This window comes from Paroedura picta, chromosome 1 (assembly GCF_049243985.1).
Source record: "Paroedura picta isolate Pp20150507F chromosome 1, Ppicta_v3.0, whole genome shotgun sequence".
Taxonomy (NCBI): Eukaryota; Metazoa; Chordata; class Lepidosauria; order Squamata; family Gekkonidae; genus Paroedura; species Paroedura picta.
Genome location: NC_135369.1, coordinates 23,284,774 through 23,302,021, shown reverse-complemented (window position 1 = coordinate 23,302,021; position 17,248 = coordinate 23,284,774). Strand labels below are relative to the sequence as shown.

The 17,248-nt window shown below is 51.7% G+C and overlaps 1 protein-coding gene across 1 annotated transcript in view; it reads right to left on the bottom strand.

The window, feature by feature from the left end:
• The window catches only part of CDC42BPG (CDC42 binding protein kinase gamma), a 61,875-nt gene that overhangs the window by 2,001 nt on the left and 42,626 nt on the right, over window positions 1-17,248 (bottom strand). The window contains exons 19-36 of the mRNA XM_077327553.1: window positions 16,957-17,105; window positions 16,240-16,328; window positions 15,209-15,261; window positions 13,937-14,041; window positions 13,540-13,593; window positions 12,521-12,626; window positions 12,020-12,153; window positions 10,879-11,018; window positions 8,627-8,708; window positions 8,176-8,392; window positions 7,117-7,179; window positions 5,078-5,665; window positions 3,719-3,816; window positions 2,748-2,832; window positions 2,112-2,232; window positions 1,744-1,861; window positions 1,424-1,541; window positions 1,178-1,263 (exon numbers count right to left, since the gene is read on the bottom strand). Coding sequence (XP_077183668.1) covers window positions 1,178-1,263; window positions 1,424-1,541; window positions 1,744-1,861; window positions 2,112-2,232; window positions 2,748-2,832; window positions 3,719-3,816; window positions 5,078-5,665; window positions 7,117-7,179; window positions 8,176-8,392; window positions 8,627-8,708; window positions 10,879-11,018; window positions 12,020-12,153; window positions 12,521-12,626; window positions 13,540-13,593; window positions 13,937-14,041; window positions 15,209-15,261; window positions 16,240-16,328; window positions 16,957-17,105 — 2,406 coding nt within the window. The remainder of the gene's footprint in view (window positions 1-1,177; window positions 1,264-1,423; window positions 1,542-1,743; window positions 1,862-2,111; window positions 2,233-2,747; window positions 2,833-3,718; window positions 3,817-5,077; window positions 5,666-7,116; window positions 7,180-8,175; window positions 8,393-8,626; window positions 8,709-10,878; window positions 11,019-12,019; window positions 12,154-12,520; window positions 12,627-13,539; window positions 13,594-13,936; window positions 14,042-15,208; window positions 15,262-16,239; window positions 16,329-16,956; window positions 17,106-17,248) is intronic.

Genomic DNA, 17,248 nt, shown 5'->3' with positions numbered 1-17,248 from the left:
GAACCGCACTCAAAGAGTTGTTGTCAATGGTGTTTCATCAGACTGGAGAGAGGTGAGTAGCGGGGTACCTCAGGGTTCGGTGCTCGGCCCGGTACTTTTTAACATATTTATTAATGATCTAGATGAGGGGGTGGAGGGACTACTCATCAAGTTTGCAGATGACACCAAATTGGGAGGACTGGCAAATACTCCGGAAGATAGAGACAGAGTTCAACGAGATCTGAACACAATGGAAAAATGGGCAAATGAGAACAAGATGCAATTTAATAAAGATAAGTGTAAAGTTCTGCATCTGGGTCAGAAAAATGAAAAGCATGCCTACTGGATGGGGGATACGCTTCTAGGTAGCACTGTGTGTGAACGAGACCTTGGGGTACTTGTGGATTGTAAACTAAACATGAGCAGGCAGTGTGATGCAGCGGTAAAAAAGGCAAATGCCATTTTGGGCTGTATCAACAGAGGCATCACATCAAAATCACAAGATGTCATAGTCCCGTTGTATACGGCACTGGTCAGACCACACCTGGAGTACTGTGTGCAGTTCTGGAGGCCTCACTTCAAGAAGGACGTAGATAAAAATGAAAGGGTACAGAGGAGAGCGACGAAGATGATCTGGGGCCAAGGGACCAAGCCCTATGAAGATAGGTTGAGGGACTTGGGAATGTTCAGCCTGGAGAAAAGGAGGTTGAGAGGGGACATGATAGCCCTCTTTAAGTATTTGAAAGGTTGTCACTTGGAGGAGGGCAGGATGCTGTTTCTGTTGGCTGCAGAGGAGAGGACACGCAGTAATGGGTTTAAACTTCAAGTACAACAATATAGGCTAGATATCAGGAAAAAGTTTTTCACAGTCAGAGTAGTTCAGCAGTGGAATAGGCTGCCTAAGGAGGTGGTGAGCTCCCCCTCACTGGAAGTCTTCAAGCAAAGGTTGGATACACACTTTTCTTGGATGCTTTAGGATGCTTAGGGCTGATCCTGCGTTGAGCAGGGGGTTGGACTAGATGGCCTGTATGGCCCCTTCCAACTCTATGATTCTATGATTCTATGATCAAGCACTGAAAATCCAGCCCCAAAGATGTTCCCTCTCCCCTAAAAGCACTGTTTGGAGATAGGCAAGGTACAACAAGGGGGGTGGAGAGAAATCGGAGCGGAGTAGTGGGAGCAATTCAGGAATCTCTACCTTAACCAACATGTCGATGCCGGAAGAGAAGCTCAAGGGAGATGTGAAGGAGTCCTCTGACAAGGAGCTACCCAACTTGTACTTTCCTAGGAGACGAAAAGAGTGAGACAGTTACTATGAAGAACTGAAGGAGAATCCCCATCCATCCTGTGTAGAAGGCAGGGGTTATATTCTGCAGATCCCGGCTCAAAGACCTTGGCCCAAGGAGCTTGGTCTTTCCATTCCTCCTCCGGCCATATTTCTTACTTGAGGAGGAGTCTCCTGTCCCAGTGCTATCGCTGCCAGAAGAAGAGGGCCTCCGGGTCTCAGAAAAGCTGCTGCAGCGCAAACGGGCTTGGGCCTCTTGTTTCTTCTCTTCCTGGGCCTGAAAGCAGATTGACATGGAAGGGTCAGGTTTGTGAGGTTGGAGGCGGAGGGATAAGCACTGTACGGTGGAGGAGCATGGCCTTAAGCATGTCAGAAATCAAGTCCTTCCAAAATTCTGCATTCAGCAGACGCTAAGGTTTCTGCTCTCTGACCGCCTTCTTCAAGCAGCATTGCTTCCTTCCTCTTGTCCCCTCACTCACCATGAGCAAGTCCTGCAGTTTGTGTTGTTTCTCGCCTGGACCCACGTGGACAAGGTGGTTGAAGTTGCTAGGGCCGGAGATGAGCTTGGAGCGGAGGGAAGGGTCCCGCATCATCTCCCTGAGAGACACAGGAAACAGCAAGTGAACAGGTGCTGCAAATCACGGCCATGCCAGGAACAAAGATGCGTTCATACAGCCTTGCAAGAGGAAGGATCCAGACACCCACCCTGTGGCCCTGCACTGAACTATCTTAGAGCTGTGCCTTTCAGGAGCCTTCAGGTCCCTACAACCAAGGACTGACTTCCACCAGCCTGGGTGGCACCTGAACCACTTCACTCCCAGCTGGCATTCCCTGAGCCCAGCCTCACCTCCTCTGGTGCTGTCGCTCCTCCTCAGAGATGCGGAAGGAGAAACGGCGCTTGTGCCGAGTTTTCACGAGGTGCCGACGGCTGTTGTCTGTCATCTCGGGGATTTCAAACTCATCTTGGTCTGGAGAGGAAAGGAAAGAAACTGGTGGAGCACCAACCACTGTCAACTCGATTCGCTTTCCTTCCCTCTTTGTGTATGTTTTTTAACCGTTTTCAAGGGTTTTCCTCCCTCCAGGCCAAGCTGACTTTTCCCTTCCCTAATGCCAGCTGGACCGCCTGGTGGCCACTGACCTTTTCAGTTCAGCTTTCTGTGATCAAGGTTTTAGTCTACTCTGCGGAAGCCGATGGAGCAACTCAAGAGGCCTCTTTAGGCTGAGTCCGCTCTCTGCAACAGAGTTTGGTGGAGCTGTGGTGGCGCAACGGTTTTGAGCGTCAGGCTAAAATCCATGGGGCCTGGGTTCAAATCCTTCCTCAGCTCACTGGGTGACTTTTAAGAACAGCTGTTCTTTCTCAGCCTAAACTTCCATACATAAAGGAGGGGGGAAATAACATGCAACCAGGAGCTCCTTTGAATGGAGGGACAGGATAACAATGTGGCAGCCCCGCACTTGAGAGTCCCCCTGCCTTCCCCCTTACCTAGTGACTTGCTCCTGAGGTAGGTCAGGCGTACTTTCTCAGTGCCAAAAGTGCAAAGGGACCCCTCGAGGTTCAGCGCACGGACCTGTTCAAAGAGAAGGGCATCGTTCTAAGGCAGCCAGCAGCTACTATTCAACTTCCCTGAGGCAGGAAGCACCTGGGCTGTGTGGGTCAAAGGTGATTAGGTGCAGGGGTCAAACCGCTCCCTGTTGGAGGTATTTGTTTGTTTGTTTGTTTGTTTGTTTATTTATTTATTATTTGATTTCTATACCGCTGCTTGCCATAGCCTCGTGGTGGTTTACACAAAGATTTCTAAAACAATAAAACCCCAATAAAAATCCCCATTAAAATAACAATCAGAATGGCGAGCATAATCTCTAGTAATCCCTCCTTGTTCAGGGTGTGGGGCACTAGATCTAATCTAGTGCAATGAGATCTGGGGCGAGATGAATTTGGGAACCAGTTGCAAAACCTCTCCCCTGGGACTCTGCCCTGGCCTCAACCGTATGGCTGGAAGGAGATCTCTGTCTTGCAGGCCCTGCGGAAAGCTGGTAACTCCGGCTGGGCCCTTAGCTCTTCCGGGAGCTCATTCCACCAGGTTGGGGCCAGGACCGAAAAGGCCCTGGCCCTGGTCGAGGCCAGGCGTACGTCCCGGGGGCCCGGGACAACCAGTAAATCCATACCCGCAGAGCGAAGGGCCCTGCGGGGGGGCATAAGCACGGTTCACCCGTGTCAGTGCATAAGCTAGGGTAGCAGTGCTTCCTGCACAATCAGACATCAGGTTACATGCAGTCTGGCCCAAGCCCAAAGCCGTGCCGAGCAAAGATGCCCAGTTCTCTTTGTTTCTTACAACCCATGTTTGACACAACTTCCTTGAAAACAGAGGAGATGCTGTCAGACAGAGCTAAAGGCAGGTTAGGATCAAGGCAACCCCCCCCCCCTCCCAAAAAAAAAACACCCCACTCACTCACTTTTTTCAGTGGCACAGTCTGAATCCATTCTGCTTTCCGGACATCGAATACATCCACAGCATTCTCACTGAACACTGACAAATACGGAGCATTGTAACCTACGTTGGGAAGGGAAGAAGTGACACACGGACATGAAGCCTTGCTGGCAAGTGCTTGTGCCCCCCCTCCCATTAGAATGGAATTACAACCAGCACTGCAAAAGCCTAGGTGATGGGGAGGTGGGGGGTATGCATGGAACTCCCTCCATTGTCTCCATGACTTGGCCCCTGAACCTGTTTTTCATAGCCAGGCATTCATCTAGCATGCCAAGGGCTGAGTGAGCCCTATCTTTTCCCTGTGTCCCTCTGCCTGCTGCCACAGGAAGGGGGGGCCAGCCACAAAATGGTTGCCCCTTAACTTTAGCAACACGATGCAGCTGTCAAAGCAACATTTACAAAACATCTGCGCAGCCAATTAAATCAGAAGCCTTGTTGGGCAAAAGCCCTACCTGGCCCCACCGACTTCTCAAAATACTTGGCAGGCCCCAGAAAAAGTGTCTGCACGCACCATGGCCCCTACGAGCACCATGTTGGGGACCCCTGCTTGGGGCGGCCAAACGGTGGCTCTCCAAATGTCCATGGGCGACAATTCCCATGAGCCCCCTGGTGGCCAAACTGGCTCTCCAGATGTCCGTGGATGACAGTTCCCATGAGCCCCCTGGTGGCCAAACTGTTTCTCCAGATGTCCATGGACTACTGTTCCCAGCATGGCCAATTTTCCAGGGGTTCATGGTAATTACTGTCCATGAGGGTCTAGAGCAGGGGTAGTCAAACTGTGGCCCTCCAGATGTCCATGGACTACAATTCCCAGGAGCCCCTGCCAGCACTCATGGGAATTGTAGTCCATGGACATCTGGAGGGCCGCAGTTTGACTACCCCTGGTCTAGAGAGCCACGGTTTGGCCACCTCTGCTCTAAGTTCAACCAGTGAGCTGAAGCCCCCTTCGACAGTCTCTAGCCCTAGTGAGCTGCGAACTCCCAATTCCTTCACTTTATAGATCAAACAATGCAGTGTTTCGATTGTGGGGCCAGGGAATAGGAGACTCAAGTTCGAATCCCTCCTCTCCCATGGAAGCTCCCAGGGTGACTTTGAACCAGACATGTCCTCTCAGCCTAAATAACTTGACAGGGTTGTCGGTGTGAGAGTAAAATGGAGGCAGGCGGACAGCTGTTGTTTGCTGCCACTGGTGTGAGCGGGGGGGAGGGAAGGGGTGGCAATTGAATAAGCCAACTAAGCTTCACCCCCAGCTGTCGGCAACCTGGCAGGGATCCCGCCTCCCCATGAACCAAGCTCCGCCCCCCCCACCTCGAGGGCCACTCACAGCAGCTGAGGGGAGGAGCAGGCCACATCAGCTCTTGGGGGCGGCTCCTTCGCCCCTGCCCATCCACGTAGAGGCCGAATCCGCTGAAGCAGAGGATCAGCTCACTCAAGCTGACCTCCACGGCCTTGAGGGCTTCCATCTGGGCCACGGCCGACGCCCGGGGGTCCTCAGGATGAGGAAGGTGCACGGGAGGCCCCTCATTGAGCAGCGGGTACAGGGAGAAGCCGGACGGGTAGCCCACGCAGAGGCGATCTCCCAGGACGTCCAGGCACTGCACGTAGCCCTGAGCCTGAATCTCCTTGATGCGCCGGTGCGGCGGACGCGTGGCCGTCAGCTGGAAGCACAGGACCTGGCGCTTGCAGGCCACGCACAGGACGGGGGTCGTGCTGCGGCAGATGAGGCCCGTCACCACCGCCTGGCAGCTCTTGGCCTCAACGACTTTGGTCCCTGGAGCCTCCGGGGTCTCCAGCTCCGCCCAGGAGAAGATGCGGATGCCGTGGTTCTTGCCGCACAGCACGGACAGCAGCTGGGCCTGCGGTGAGACCAGGAGGAGCTGCACCCGCCGGCAGTCGCCAATCTGCAGCACATCTAGAGCAGGCAGGGAGGAAAAGGAGAGGCTGGCAGGGGGGACCGAGGCTCTCTGTAAGGGGAGAGAGCCTTGAAATATCCGGTGGCTGTGAAGTTCCAGGCCATCAGAGGTAGACCTGCCATTCCCAGGGGTTTGAAGGAGTAGCATGGCCCAGAAGGCTGGCAGGGGGGGGGGGATCTCCATGCTGGAACAGGCGTGGACAACAAGCCTGTGGCTTAGCAGAACAATGTCTGCTTTGCATGTAGTCCAAGTCCTGTGTCCAATTCCCAGCATCTCCAGTCAAAAAGGGTCGGGTGATGTACTCGAGATTCTCATAGAATCATAGAGTTGGAAGGGACCTCCTGGGTCATCTAGTCCAACACCCTGCTCTATACAGGACAGTCCCAACCCTATCGTTCATCCACTGTAACCTGCCACCCACTTGAGACTTCACAGAATCAGCCTCTCCGTCAGATGGCTATCTAGCCTCTGTTTAAAAATTTCCAAAGATGGAGAACCCACCACCTCCCAAGGAAGCCCTGCCAGTCAGAGCAGCCCATGCATCCCATGACAGAGGTGGCTTCACGCGCTCATGGAGCAAGCAGCTTCTGTGATCTTCCAACTACAGGAGGAGGGTGTCTCTACGTTGGGAACAGCACTTTCAAGAGACCAGCTCTAGGAATTCATTTTCTGCACAGATACAACTCTGCTCGGTGGCCTACCTTTCTTTTTCACAGTCTCAAGGAAGAAGAGGAACATGCGGTTAAGCCAGGCTGACCCCACCCATGGGGTGTTCCAGGCAAGGGATGAACAGTTTGCCATTACCTACCTCTGCATCCTGACCCTGGACTCCCCTGGTGGCCTCCCATCCAAGAACTGGCCAAGGCCAACCTGGCTTAGCTCCCCAGCCCTGGTGAGCAAGGGCTACATTCAAGCCAAGGAGAAGATCTGATCACCCCCCCCCCCCTGGTGCTAAGCAGTGGTAGGCCAGGGTCGCCTTTGGCAGGGGTTATGGCTCCCCTCTTGGCATTTCCCTATTCGATGATGGTTATGGGGAGGATTTATACCACAATGATCTTTATCTATGTGTTGTGATTTTTATAACAAAAACAGAGTCCAATAGCACCTTTAAGACCAACAAACATTTATTCAAGGCATGAGCTTTTGAGTGCATGCACTCTTATTCAGACATTTAAATGTACTCAAAAGCTCATGCCTTGAATAAATCTTTGTTGGTCTTAAAGGTGCTACTGGACTCTATTTTTGTTGTGCTAAGTCAGACCAACACGGTTACCCACTTGAATCTATCCGTGTAATTTTTATGTCCCTTTTTAATTTTCATGGGGTTTTATTGGGGTTTTTATTGTGGATGACTGTAACCCTCGACAAGCCGGTCTTGGGAGTGGCGGGAAATAAAAATCGAAATAACAATATAGTCTAAAAAAAACATCTTAGAAAAGCCACCCCTTACCATTTGTTCGAAGGTGAATCACAAACAGGCCCTCCTCTGTGCCCAGGGCGATTCGATCCCGATCTGCAAAAGGATATCAGCGTTCAACTATTTATTGGTTTATGATCTGGCTTTCATACCATCCCTCCGCACAAGCCAGCTCAGGGCGGTTTATATTATAAGCAATAAAACATCACAATATTAAAAGTTCAATAAACACATCTTTAAACCTCCCCACGCTCCGGAGGAGCGGGAGGAATAAAGGAGTAAGGGCAAGTGGGGAGGAGTTAGGGCAGGCCCTGTCCATGATAAAAACTCGGAGGGCCCAATCAGGAGCCACAAACCGGCTCCTGATTGGGCCCTCTGAGTGTCACTCGGGGGCCAAGCAGCCAATGGGCCCAGCAGAAGGCCACAAAGCCCACTCCCGCCGTCCCGAGCCTTCTGCCAGGCCCTGGGGCAGCCGAGCCTGCCCCTGGGCCCAGCAGAAGGCCCCAAGGCCACCTACCTTACTCTGTTCCCCCCTTCCTCCCAGCATTCCCTTTATCCTTCCCTTCCTCCCAGCATTCCCTTTGTTTTTCTCTTTCTCCCTTCCTCCCTCTCTTCCATCTGCCTCTTTCTGGCTACGTCTTTCTCTCCCTCTTCTTCTGTCTCTATCTTCCTCCCTTCCTCCCTTTCTTTCTGTCTTTCTGTCTCTCTTTCTCCTTTTCCTCCTTCCTTCGCCCCATCCCTCCACCCACCCATCATGCTAGGGCCCGCTGTATTTTGGCCACAGCGGGCTTAATATCTAGTTAAAACCAATAAAATCCCATAGACCCTCCATTCCCACCAGCAGCACCACCCCTGCCCACCTACATATGCCCCCGTAAGAAAAATAAAAGGAGGGCCACTTGGTGTTTAAGCTGCCATGGCCTCAACCATGGGCCTGGCGGAAGAGCCAGACTTCACCAACGCTGGCAACGAGATTTCCCCTTTGCCTGCTGAACGGAGCACCAGATCTCCTAGCCGCTCAAGGCAGAGACTGGAGCCTTGGCCTCCCGTGGGCCTGAACTCTGAGGCGGGCCCTTCTCCTCCATTACCCACCGATGATGGCTGCTGAGAGCGCAAGGGGGATGAAGGGCAGACTGTTGTCGTAGGCCTCCTTGAGGATGTAGACCGTCCGGTCGTGGTGCCGGTTCTCCTTCAGGATGTGGTGCAGTTCCGTCAGCACCTGCACCCACTTCCTCATCTCCGCTTCGCTGTCCGCCAGGAAGAGCACCGAGCTGGTGGTGGCGGGGTAGCTCAGCTGGGAGGCTGCCACCTGGGATGGCGCAGAGGCAAGTCAAAGGGCGGGCGGCTTAATCCCAGAGAGAGCTCCAGGTTGGCCAACGGCTGCCACTGGCCGGTCCTGCTTCAGCGGAGTCAGAAGAAGCCGACCTCTTGACTGACAGGCAGGGACGCCAGCGGCCAGCTGTCCAGGTCGCTGCTGCCGCTGCAGCCTGGAGTCCTTGTTAGCATGAGTTCCCACCCTCCTCTCCCATTTCTCCTCTCTCACCCGGAATATGCAGGGGACATCTTTGCTGTTGGCGTGGATGACGTCAGAGGCCAGCACTGGAGCCACCGAGAAATTCTCATCCCTGTAGCCAGGAAGGGGAGGGGGGGAAGATACTTAGGAGACATCCCTCTCTCTGGCTACAAGAGAATGATATGCATCTACATGGCTCCCTGAGTCAGGAGTGCTGGGGATGCCTCTCAACGCAGCTTGAGGATGATGGACACCTGGCCAGGAGCCAGGAGGGGGAACCAGGCTGTTCCCTCTTGCAGTTCCTTCTATTCTGCTGAAGAGGGGGGAAGCCTGGAACTACACAAGTGTGCCCCCAACAATGACATTCCCGCATCTGATGGTCTCGCTTTCCTCTCTGCGCATAATGAACAAGCTAAGGTAGGGAATAACACACCATGGGGTGGGGGCAGGGGCACTCATAACCACACCTTTCTGGTGGGAAAAGCAACAGTCCAGCATCCTGTTAGTAGGAGCTGATCCGTGTATAATTTTATTTATTTATAATAATTGTACTTTTAGGCCACTGCTCTAGGCATGCTAACAACAGATAAAAACAATACAATAAAAATGCATAACCCCCCCCCCCCCAAGCATCTCAGTCCCAACAATTATAACAACCCCCACCCTGCCAAGTCTCCAGGGATGAGGTTATTAGAGGGGAGCACTTTGAGAGGGGGGGGGCAAGATCTCCTTTCAGCCTGGCCTCAACCAAAAGCCTGGGGAAAGAGCTCCCGTCTTGCAGGCCCTGCGGAATTGTGTCAGCTCAGACAGGGGCCGTAGCTCTTTCCCCAGGCAGGGGCCAGGGCCAAAAAGGCCCTAGCCCTGGCCGAGACTTTCACCACCCTGTTTAAACCCACAGAGTGAAGAGACCTGCAGGGGGCATAGGGAGAAAGACGGTCCTTTAAGTACACTGGGCCCAGACTGCAGATGGCCTTAAGAATTAGCACCAGAACCTCGAAGTTGATAAAGCACATATGTTTTGGAGATCTGGGAAACTCTGTAGAAGCTCACCCAAGGTTGTTTCCCAGCTCCCCCCACACACATACACACACACTTTTTACCACCCACTGAAATAGAAGTTCATTTTCTTATGTCAACCACCAGACGGTATTGTCCTCCAACTAATTGCAGTTTCCATCTGGCCTCTGGGATTACGTACTGTATTTATTCAATGTTACATGCAGGAAATGGGGACCCTGGGCCATGGAGGCATCACAGTCATGAGGACCCATCCAGTTTTTGGCTCTGCTCTCCATCCTTGCATGCCACTGACTGAGCGAACCTTGCTCATTCCACATTCCTAGCTTATGCCCTCTGATTTCTACAGGCTGCTCATTTCTCACCTGACTTTCGCATATTGTGAAGCTTGGCCAGAAAGTAGCATATCAGGCACAGTGAGAGAGAAAGATGGGCAGAGAGTCACGGAGGGTTAGTAGCGGGGAAGCAAAGAAAGGAAGAAGAGTTAGATTTCAGACCCTGCTTTTCACTACTCAAAGGCATCCTAAAGGGCCTTCCTCTCCCCACAACAGACACCCTGGGAGATAGGTGAGGCTGAGAGAGCTCTGAGAGAACTGTGACAGGCCCAAGGTCACCCAGCTGGCTGCATGTGGAGGAGGAGTAGAGAATCAAGCCTGGCTCTCCAGATTATAAATCGCTGCTCTTTCACCACCATACCACGCTGGCTCTCCAAGTGAGAATAAAGTTTCAATTTTGAAGAGGAAAGCAAAGAGTGGGCAACATGGGAGACAACATGGGAGGGGAATGACCTTTGCCCCGATCTGTTAATTAGGGAGACATTGGGGGGGGAGAGGTTATTTTTTAAGCTGCAGGTTCCTACTGAATACTTGCACCTCTTCCCAACACAGGCATTTCCTAAATCACAAATAACAATAAGCACCAACCACCCTCTTCTACCCGCTGCTGTCCTTGTTTGTGCACTTGGGCTGCGAGTAAACTGTCTTGCTCTGAGTTTTTGCACTGAAATCCAGACTGTGACATCAAACTGCAGCTTGTATCTTGTTATCTGGGCATCATCAGCTTCTTAATGCAGCTTAACACAAATGGTGAGCAACGAATTATTCAATAAGGAAGTTACCATGCCTGCTAAAGGCATCAGGCCAGAGTGCGTGACCTTCAACCTCACAAAGGTCAGGGGGATCCCTGCAAGTAGGACTCCCTGGACATGCACAGGTAGGGCTGCAGTGCAATTTCCCCCCCTGCCTCCCGTGCATGCATTTGCTTACCTCATATCTGTGACGTGCATGACGCCCACATCGCTCTGCCAAGTCTTTCCTTCTGGCACATCAAACAGGAAAATCTTGAAGTCGCTGATGACAGCAAAAGCCCTCTGCCAACCTTTCTTCACCCCAGCGGGCTTTGGCACCTATTGGGAAAGGTGGGGTCACTGAAGCACGCCTTTCCCATCAGGGGGCCAAGCAGGGAGGGCTCAATGGGAAAGGAGGCAGCAGGAGAGCAAACCTCGGTTGTGTAGCCGACATGGGGAGAAAGGCAGAGGGAAAAGACGGTGCCCAGAGGAGAATAACAGCAGCTACCCCTCCCCTTCCGATCTCCAAATCTACCCCTTTCATATTTGACGGGGTTCCTACTCCTTCCCAGATTCTATTGTCTGTAGCAGGGGTAGACAAACTGCGGCCCTCCAGATGTCCATGGACTACAATTCCCACAAGTCCCTGCCAGCATTTGGTCGTGGGAATTATTGTCCATGGGCATCTGGAGGGCTGCAGTTTGACTACCCCTGGTCTGTAGCATGAATTTCCAACCAGGGCTCCCCAGATCCCCTGTGAGATCTCCCAAGAGGCTCCCTGGCCTTTCCTCTATATCCTGCCTCAAAGCACTTGGCCACGAGCCATTCTCTGACACTGCAGTCTAAGCAGAGAACCGGTCGCTTCCATTGACCTAGGTTGGGAATTCTGGCACGGTTACCATGCCTGGGACAGCGCCTGGACACCTGCTCCTGCCTCAAACCGCCTTCTCTCTCTCCTCCCCCCAGTCCTCCTTGGGTGTGGCAGGAAGGCATGGCCAGGTGATATCACTTCAGCTTAGTTTCGGAGCTCCTCAAAGCCTGAAAAATATTTCAGGGGCTCCGCGACAGTCATAAAGCTGTAAAAGGCTAGTCTGTGGCATCAGAACCCAGTCACCCCTCCAAGATGGAGAGTGAGAACATCAACACCTAAACACCGCACCACATCACACCCACTCACACCCACACAGAGCTTTCTTGTTCTAACACACAGGTCCCACTGCTTTCCCAGAGAGCTCTGGAGGTCTGCCAAAGCAGAGAGACTCAGACAAAACCAGGAGGGCTTGGAATCCTCTCTGTCCAGCTGGGGTGGGGAGGCAGGGAAAGGGGAGCCAAGATCTTACCGACAGAAACCCCTCAAAGGCTGTCCCCGTCCCCGTTGTCGGGTTGACCCCCATGGTTTTCTGGAGTTGTTCAGGCGGTGCAGGGCAGATGGAGACACCCCCAGCACAGGAAACATGGCAGACGAAGTTGCATGCTGAAAAACAGGAAGAAATGTGGAAACATGTCTGTTTAACAGGACCCCTGAGCCACTGCAGAGAGCTGACAGGAAAGTTCAAACCCAGCTCGAGGGGAGGCTGTTTGGTGCAGGAAGGGAGGTTGTGACCCTTTTGGTCCTTCATTATGATGTTCCAGGAGTTTATAGGTTCTGAGGTAAATTTTTTACCCCTTCTTTGCTGTGAACATCTGATAGGCTGTGAATACCAGAAACATCCATTCTTTTACAAAACGGAACCCGTCCCATTTCTTGGTGCCACAAGGCCACAAGGGTCCCCGTTTGGTAAAACTCACCCACTGGCTCCAGGGCCTGCTGTCATCCCCTCTCCCACAACCAGGCCTCTCACCTTCACAAGCCAAGCCTTGCCGGACCAGCCCAACCAGCAGGGACGTGCAACGCATACATTTGGTGGGTGTGGAGAAGCTGTGTGTTTTGAAGTTGTGCGATTTAGGCTGGGGGAAGTAGCAGAAGAAGAGGATAGCTGTTTAGGAGGGGGGAAATGAGGCTAGCAGGAACTTCTTCACTCAATGATCTATTTTATTTATTTATTTAGGAATTCATATTCTGCCCTGTCTTTGGAAACTGGAGACAGATGACAGTAATAAAAAAGACATATGAATCTCATAAATACAAAATAAACTAAAAATTAAGCATTGAAAAATCAAATTAAATGTTAAAATATTATTTTACTCTTGAGATTCATGAGGTCTCAGCTCCAGACTTTTGTACCTTTGTGTCGAGACAGGACACTTCTGCCTCACCAGTTAACTCTTTTGGGGACATAAGAACCTAAGACCAGCCCTGCTGGATCAGACCAGTGGTCCAACTAGCCCAGCATCTTGTCTCACACAGTGGCCAGCCAGCTGCCCTGCCTAGAGGGCCAACAAGTAGGCCTAGAAGCCAAAGCCTTCGCCTGATATCGCCTCTTGGTGCTGCCATTTAGGAATTTATTGACTCTGAATGTGGATCTTGTCAGACTCCACCAGCCTCTGGGCTTGAAAAGGTCTAAGGAAGGAGAGAAGAGCTGGGAGGGGTGTTATACCCTACTTTTACTACCTGAAGGAGTCTCAAAGTGGCTTACAATCACCTACCTTCCTCTCCCCACAGCTGACACACCCTGTGAGGTAGGTGAGGCTGAGAGAGCTCTGAGAGAACTGTGACTGGCCCAAGGTCACCTAAGCTGCCTGCCTGTGGAGGAGTGGGGAACAAAACCCAGTTCTCCAGATCAGAGGCTGCTGCTCTTCACCACTATCCCAAACTGGCCTAAGGGTGGGCCCATGTGGGGGAGCCAATTCTTGAGGACCTACATCTCAAACCACACAGAATTCCCACCAGCAGGAAATATTTATGCAAAGGTTCCGTTACCTTCAGGGAGTTGCTGTTGTCTGTGGTGGCCGCCACCCTCTGGGCTGGAGGCACCTGTGGTGAAACGAGGAAAAGGAAAGTGGCAAAGGAGTCATGACGGTCAGGGGAATAGCAGCACGGCTAGTTTGCATGCAAGAGGGCTCCAGCCCAACTCTCTGGCTAAGAGGCCTTGCCTGGGACCCCCCAAGGCTCTGATTTCAGACAAAGCATCTGCCCCCCACCCTGTCTGCTGCTGCTTCTACAACTGCAGTGCTATTACACTCCTCAGCCCTACCCCATGGAGATCACCTCCGCAGAACACTGCGCCTCACAGCCACAAGGGAAGGGAAAGATGGGCTGCGGAGGGAGAGCATCCTTCAGGGCTTGCCCATTTGGGATGGTCCCTCCCAGGACTCACGCTGGACCGCAGGCTTCTCCTTCCCTCAGAGTGCAGCTGCTCCTCTTCCAGGGGCTTCTGATTCTCCTGGGTCTCCGGGGATCCCCCAAAGGCAATGGCATCCTTCTGGCAAGCAAGGTGACACCGAACAGGCAAAGTGGTAAAGTGACCGCGATTAATTACTAACATTTTTATTTCTCCAATGTTTATGTGAACTACAACTGAACGCAAGGGGACTGATTGGCTGTATTATTATTATTATCATTATTATCATCATCATCATCATTATTATTATTGTCATTATTATTATTAATTTAATTCTTTAGCAAAGAATTATTCTATGGCATCTTATGACTGAATCTGGATGTTGTGACACAGTTTTTACTTTGTTGTTGCTGTTAGGTGCAAAGTTGTGTCCGACCCATCGCGACCCCATATACAATGATCCTCCAGGCCTTCCTGTCCTCTACCATTCCCCGGAGTCCATTTAAGCCTGCCCCGACTGCTTCAGTGACTCCATCCAGCCACCTCATTCTCTGTCGTCCCCTTCTTCTTTTGCCCTCAGTCACTCCCAGCATTAGGCTCTTCTCTAGGGAGTCCTTCCTTCTCATGAGGTGGCCAAAGTATTTAAGTTTCATACAGTTTACTAATTTACCATAATTAGCTTTTGCGTTATATTTCCACTGTTATGATGGTTGTGCATTAGTCTGAGGAAGAGTGCTTGCACTCGAAAGCTCATGCCTTGAATAAATCTTTCTTAAAGGTGCTACTGGACTCTAATTTTGTTGTGCCACTTCAGACCAACACAGCTACCCACTTGAACCAAACAGGCGGTAATTGGATACAACCCAATTTTTGCTAATCACACACTCACACTCCCTCCTGTCTCTCTCATGTGCTCTCTCACACACAGACATGTATGTTTTGAACTTTTGCCCTGAGGACAAATTCTGTTAACTCAGATCTGCATCCAGCCATTCAAATGTACACTAATTCCTATTCGGTTTAGCACCTTTCCCAAGTATTGTTTCTGTTTGGATTTTAAAGATTTTTGAACTCACACAACCTGAATTGAACACAAAAGAGATACTTAACACACAAATGTCTTTACGGGCCAGAAACCACCCTACAATTTGGGGTGGTGGGGTGTGGGGCCAGATTTTTTTCCTTTAAAAAAATCAAACATTTCCGAAAACTCAAGATACAAATGGCCATGCATTAGGTCTGTCCAGATTCCAGTTCGGAGAACCAAACCTCTCCACCAGCTCCGTTTCACAGTACAGGAAAACTCACATTGGCGCTTCGAAAAGAAAGGAAGGGGATGAGTGTGCCTTGGTGCTTGATCCCTGCAAGAAGAACGACAAAAGACACACTGATGTAACTTCAGTTCCTAGCTTTCGACCCCACAGACAAAAGGGAGAGGACAACTTTCACACTCTCGGACAAGTTATTCTAGGGTTGCCTTTCCAGCAGCAGTAATCATTTCAGTGAACATGTTGAGCTGGTGGGGAGGGGGATGTTCTTATTAGAAGTGAAGGGAATTCGGCTGTCTCCGAGTTTCCAGACCTTCAGAGGCGGCTCTGGTCAGTTTAGGTTAGTCAAATCAAGTCCCTAATCCTCCTGCTTACTCTCTGATCTTTTATTGCTATCCCTTCTAAGTTAGAGAGCCTCTTGTGGCGCAGAGTGGTAAGGCAGCAGAAATGCTGTCTGAAGCTGTCTGCCCATGAGGCTGGGAGTTCGATCCCAGCAGCCGGCTCAAGGTTGACTCAGCCTTCCATCCTTCCGAGGTCGGTAAAATGAGTACCCAGCTTGCTGGGGGGTAAACCGTAATGACTGGGGAAGGCACTGGCAAACCACCCCGTATTGAGTCTGCCATGAAAACGCTAGAGGGCGTCACCCCAAGGGTCAGACATGACTCGGTGCTTGCACAGGGGATACCTTTACCTTTACTAAGTTAGACTGATTCTCTCAGGGCTTGTGGCCTGTTTCCTCAGTCTTTTATATTTCCTTGCCTCTCTCACAATCCCATTTCCTTTCCTCTCCCCACAACAGACACCCTATGTGATAGGTGAGGCTGAGAGAGCCCTGAGATTACTGTTCTGTCTAATTTACCCTCTTTCCCAGGGCTGTTGGGAGGACCAAATAGAGTTGGAAGGAACCGTCTATGTGGCCCTGAACTCCACAGAGGAAGGACGGGAGATGGAAAATGACAGAAAACTAAAGAACTAAGGGCCACAAGTCCTACTAGAATCTCGCAAGTTTTCCAGCAGCCCACCCATGTGTCCCCTGATGCCTGGCCCTCCGATGCCCTGGTGCAGCCTCACCTTCCAGTGACCGGGATTTCAGCTCCCCCTTCAGCTTCTCCAGCTCCAGACGCAGGCCCCGATTCTGCTTCTCTGCTTCCTGCAACTGGCTTTGGGACACAAATTGGGAGCAGAGGGGAAGGAGAAATGTGACTTTACAGCGTCAAAACTAAAAAAACAGTCCCCACCGCAATCAGGAGGGACCTCCATGTCCAGAGGATAGGTCCACCTCTGGACACCTGTGCTAAGGTGCAATATCGGGGGGGGGGGGTATTGGTCCTCCAGGGCAACTAGCTGGCCACTGTGTGAAGCAGGATGCTTAAGGACTGCTAGTTTGATCCAGCAGGATGCCTCTTGTGAGGAAAGGGCATTCAACAGCTTTGCTTGACAGGGCAGGGCAATGTAACCAGGTAATTGTTCTCTCAGGAAGCTTGCTTCCTTTTCTTTTCTTTTCTTTTTTGAAAAAGTGGAGCCAGATGCCTTTCACATCCCCTACGTTCTGATCCTTTTATCTGAAGAAGCCGAAGATTGAACCTGGGATCTTATGCATGCAAAGCAGATGCTCTTCCACTGAGCCGCAGGATCTCTCCCTGGAACTAATTACCCCCAGGTTAAGAACCCAGGCTCTCACTGGAGATGCCAGGGACTGAACCTGGGACCTTCTGCATGTAAAGCCGGTGCTCTCCCCCTGAGCCGTCTCCCCCCAACCAGCCAGGTGATTCCCCTCCCCGCACTCACCGTTCAGCTGCCACGTGGGCCACCTTCAATTTGTCGAGCTCTTCCTGGACACCTTGCTTGGCCCGGATCTCAGCCTCCAACGCCGACTGCAGCTCCAGTTTGGCCGAGGCCTCCACTTTCTGCAAACGCCGAGCTTTCCAAAGGCTGTCCTGCAGAGGGGGAGAAAGGCCGAATGGGGAATGCAGCAGACTGAACCACCCCACAGAGGGAAGGGTTGAGGGAAGAGCATTGAGGGAGGGAAAGGGTGATCTCAATCAAGACCTGAGCCTCAGGGGAGGGTAGTATATAAATA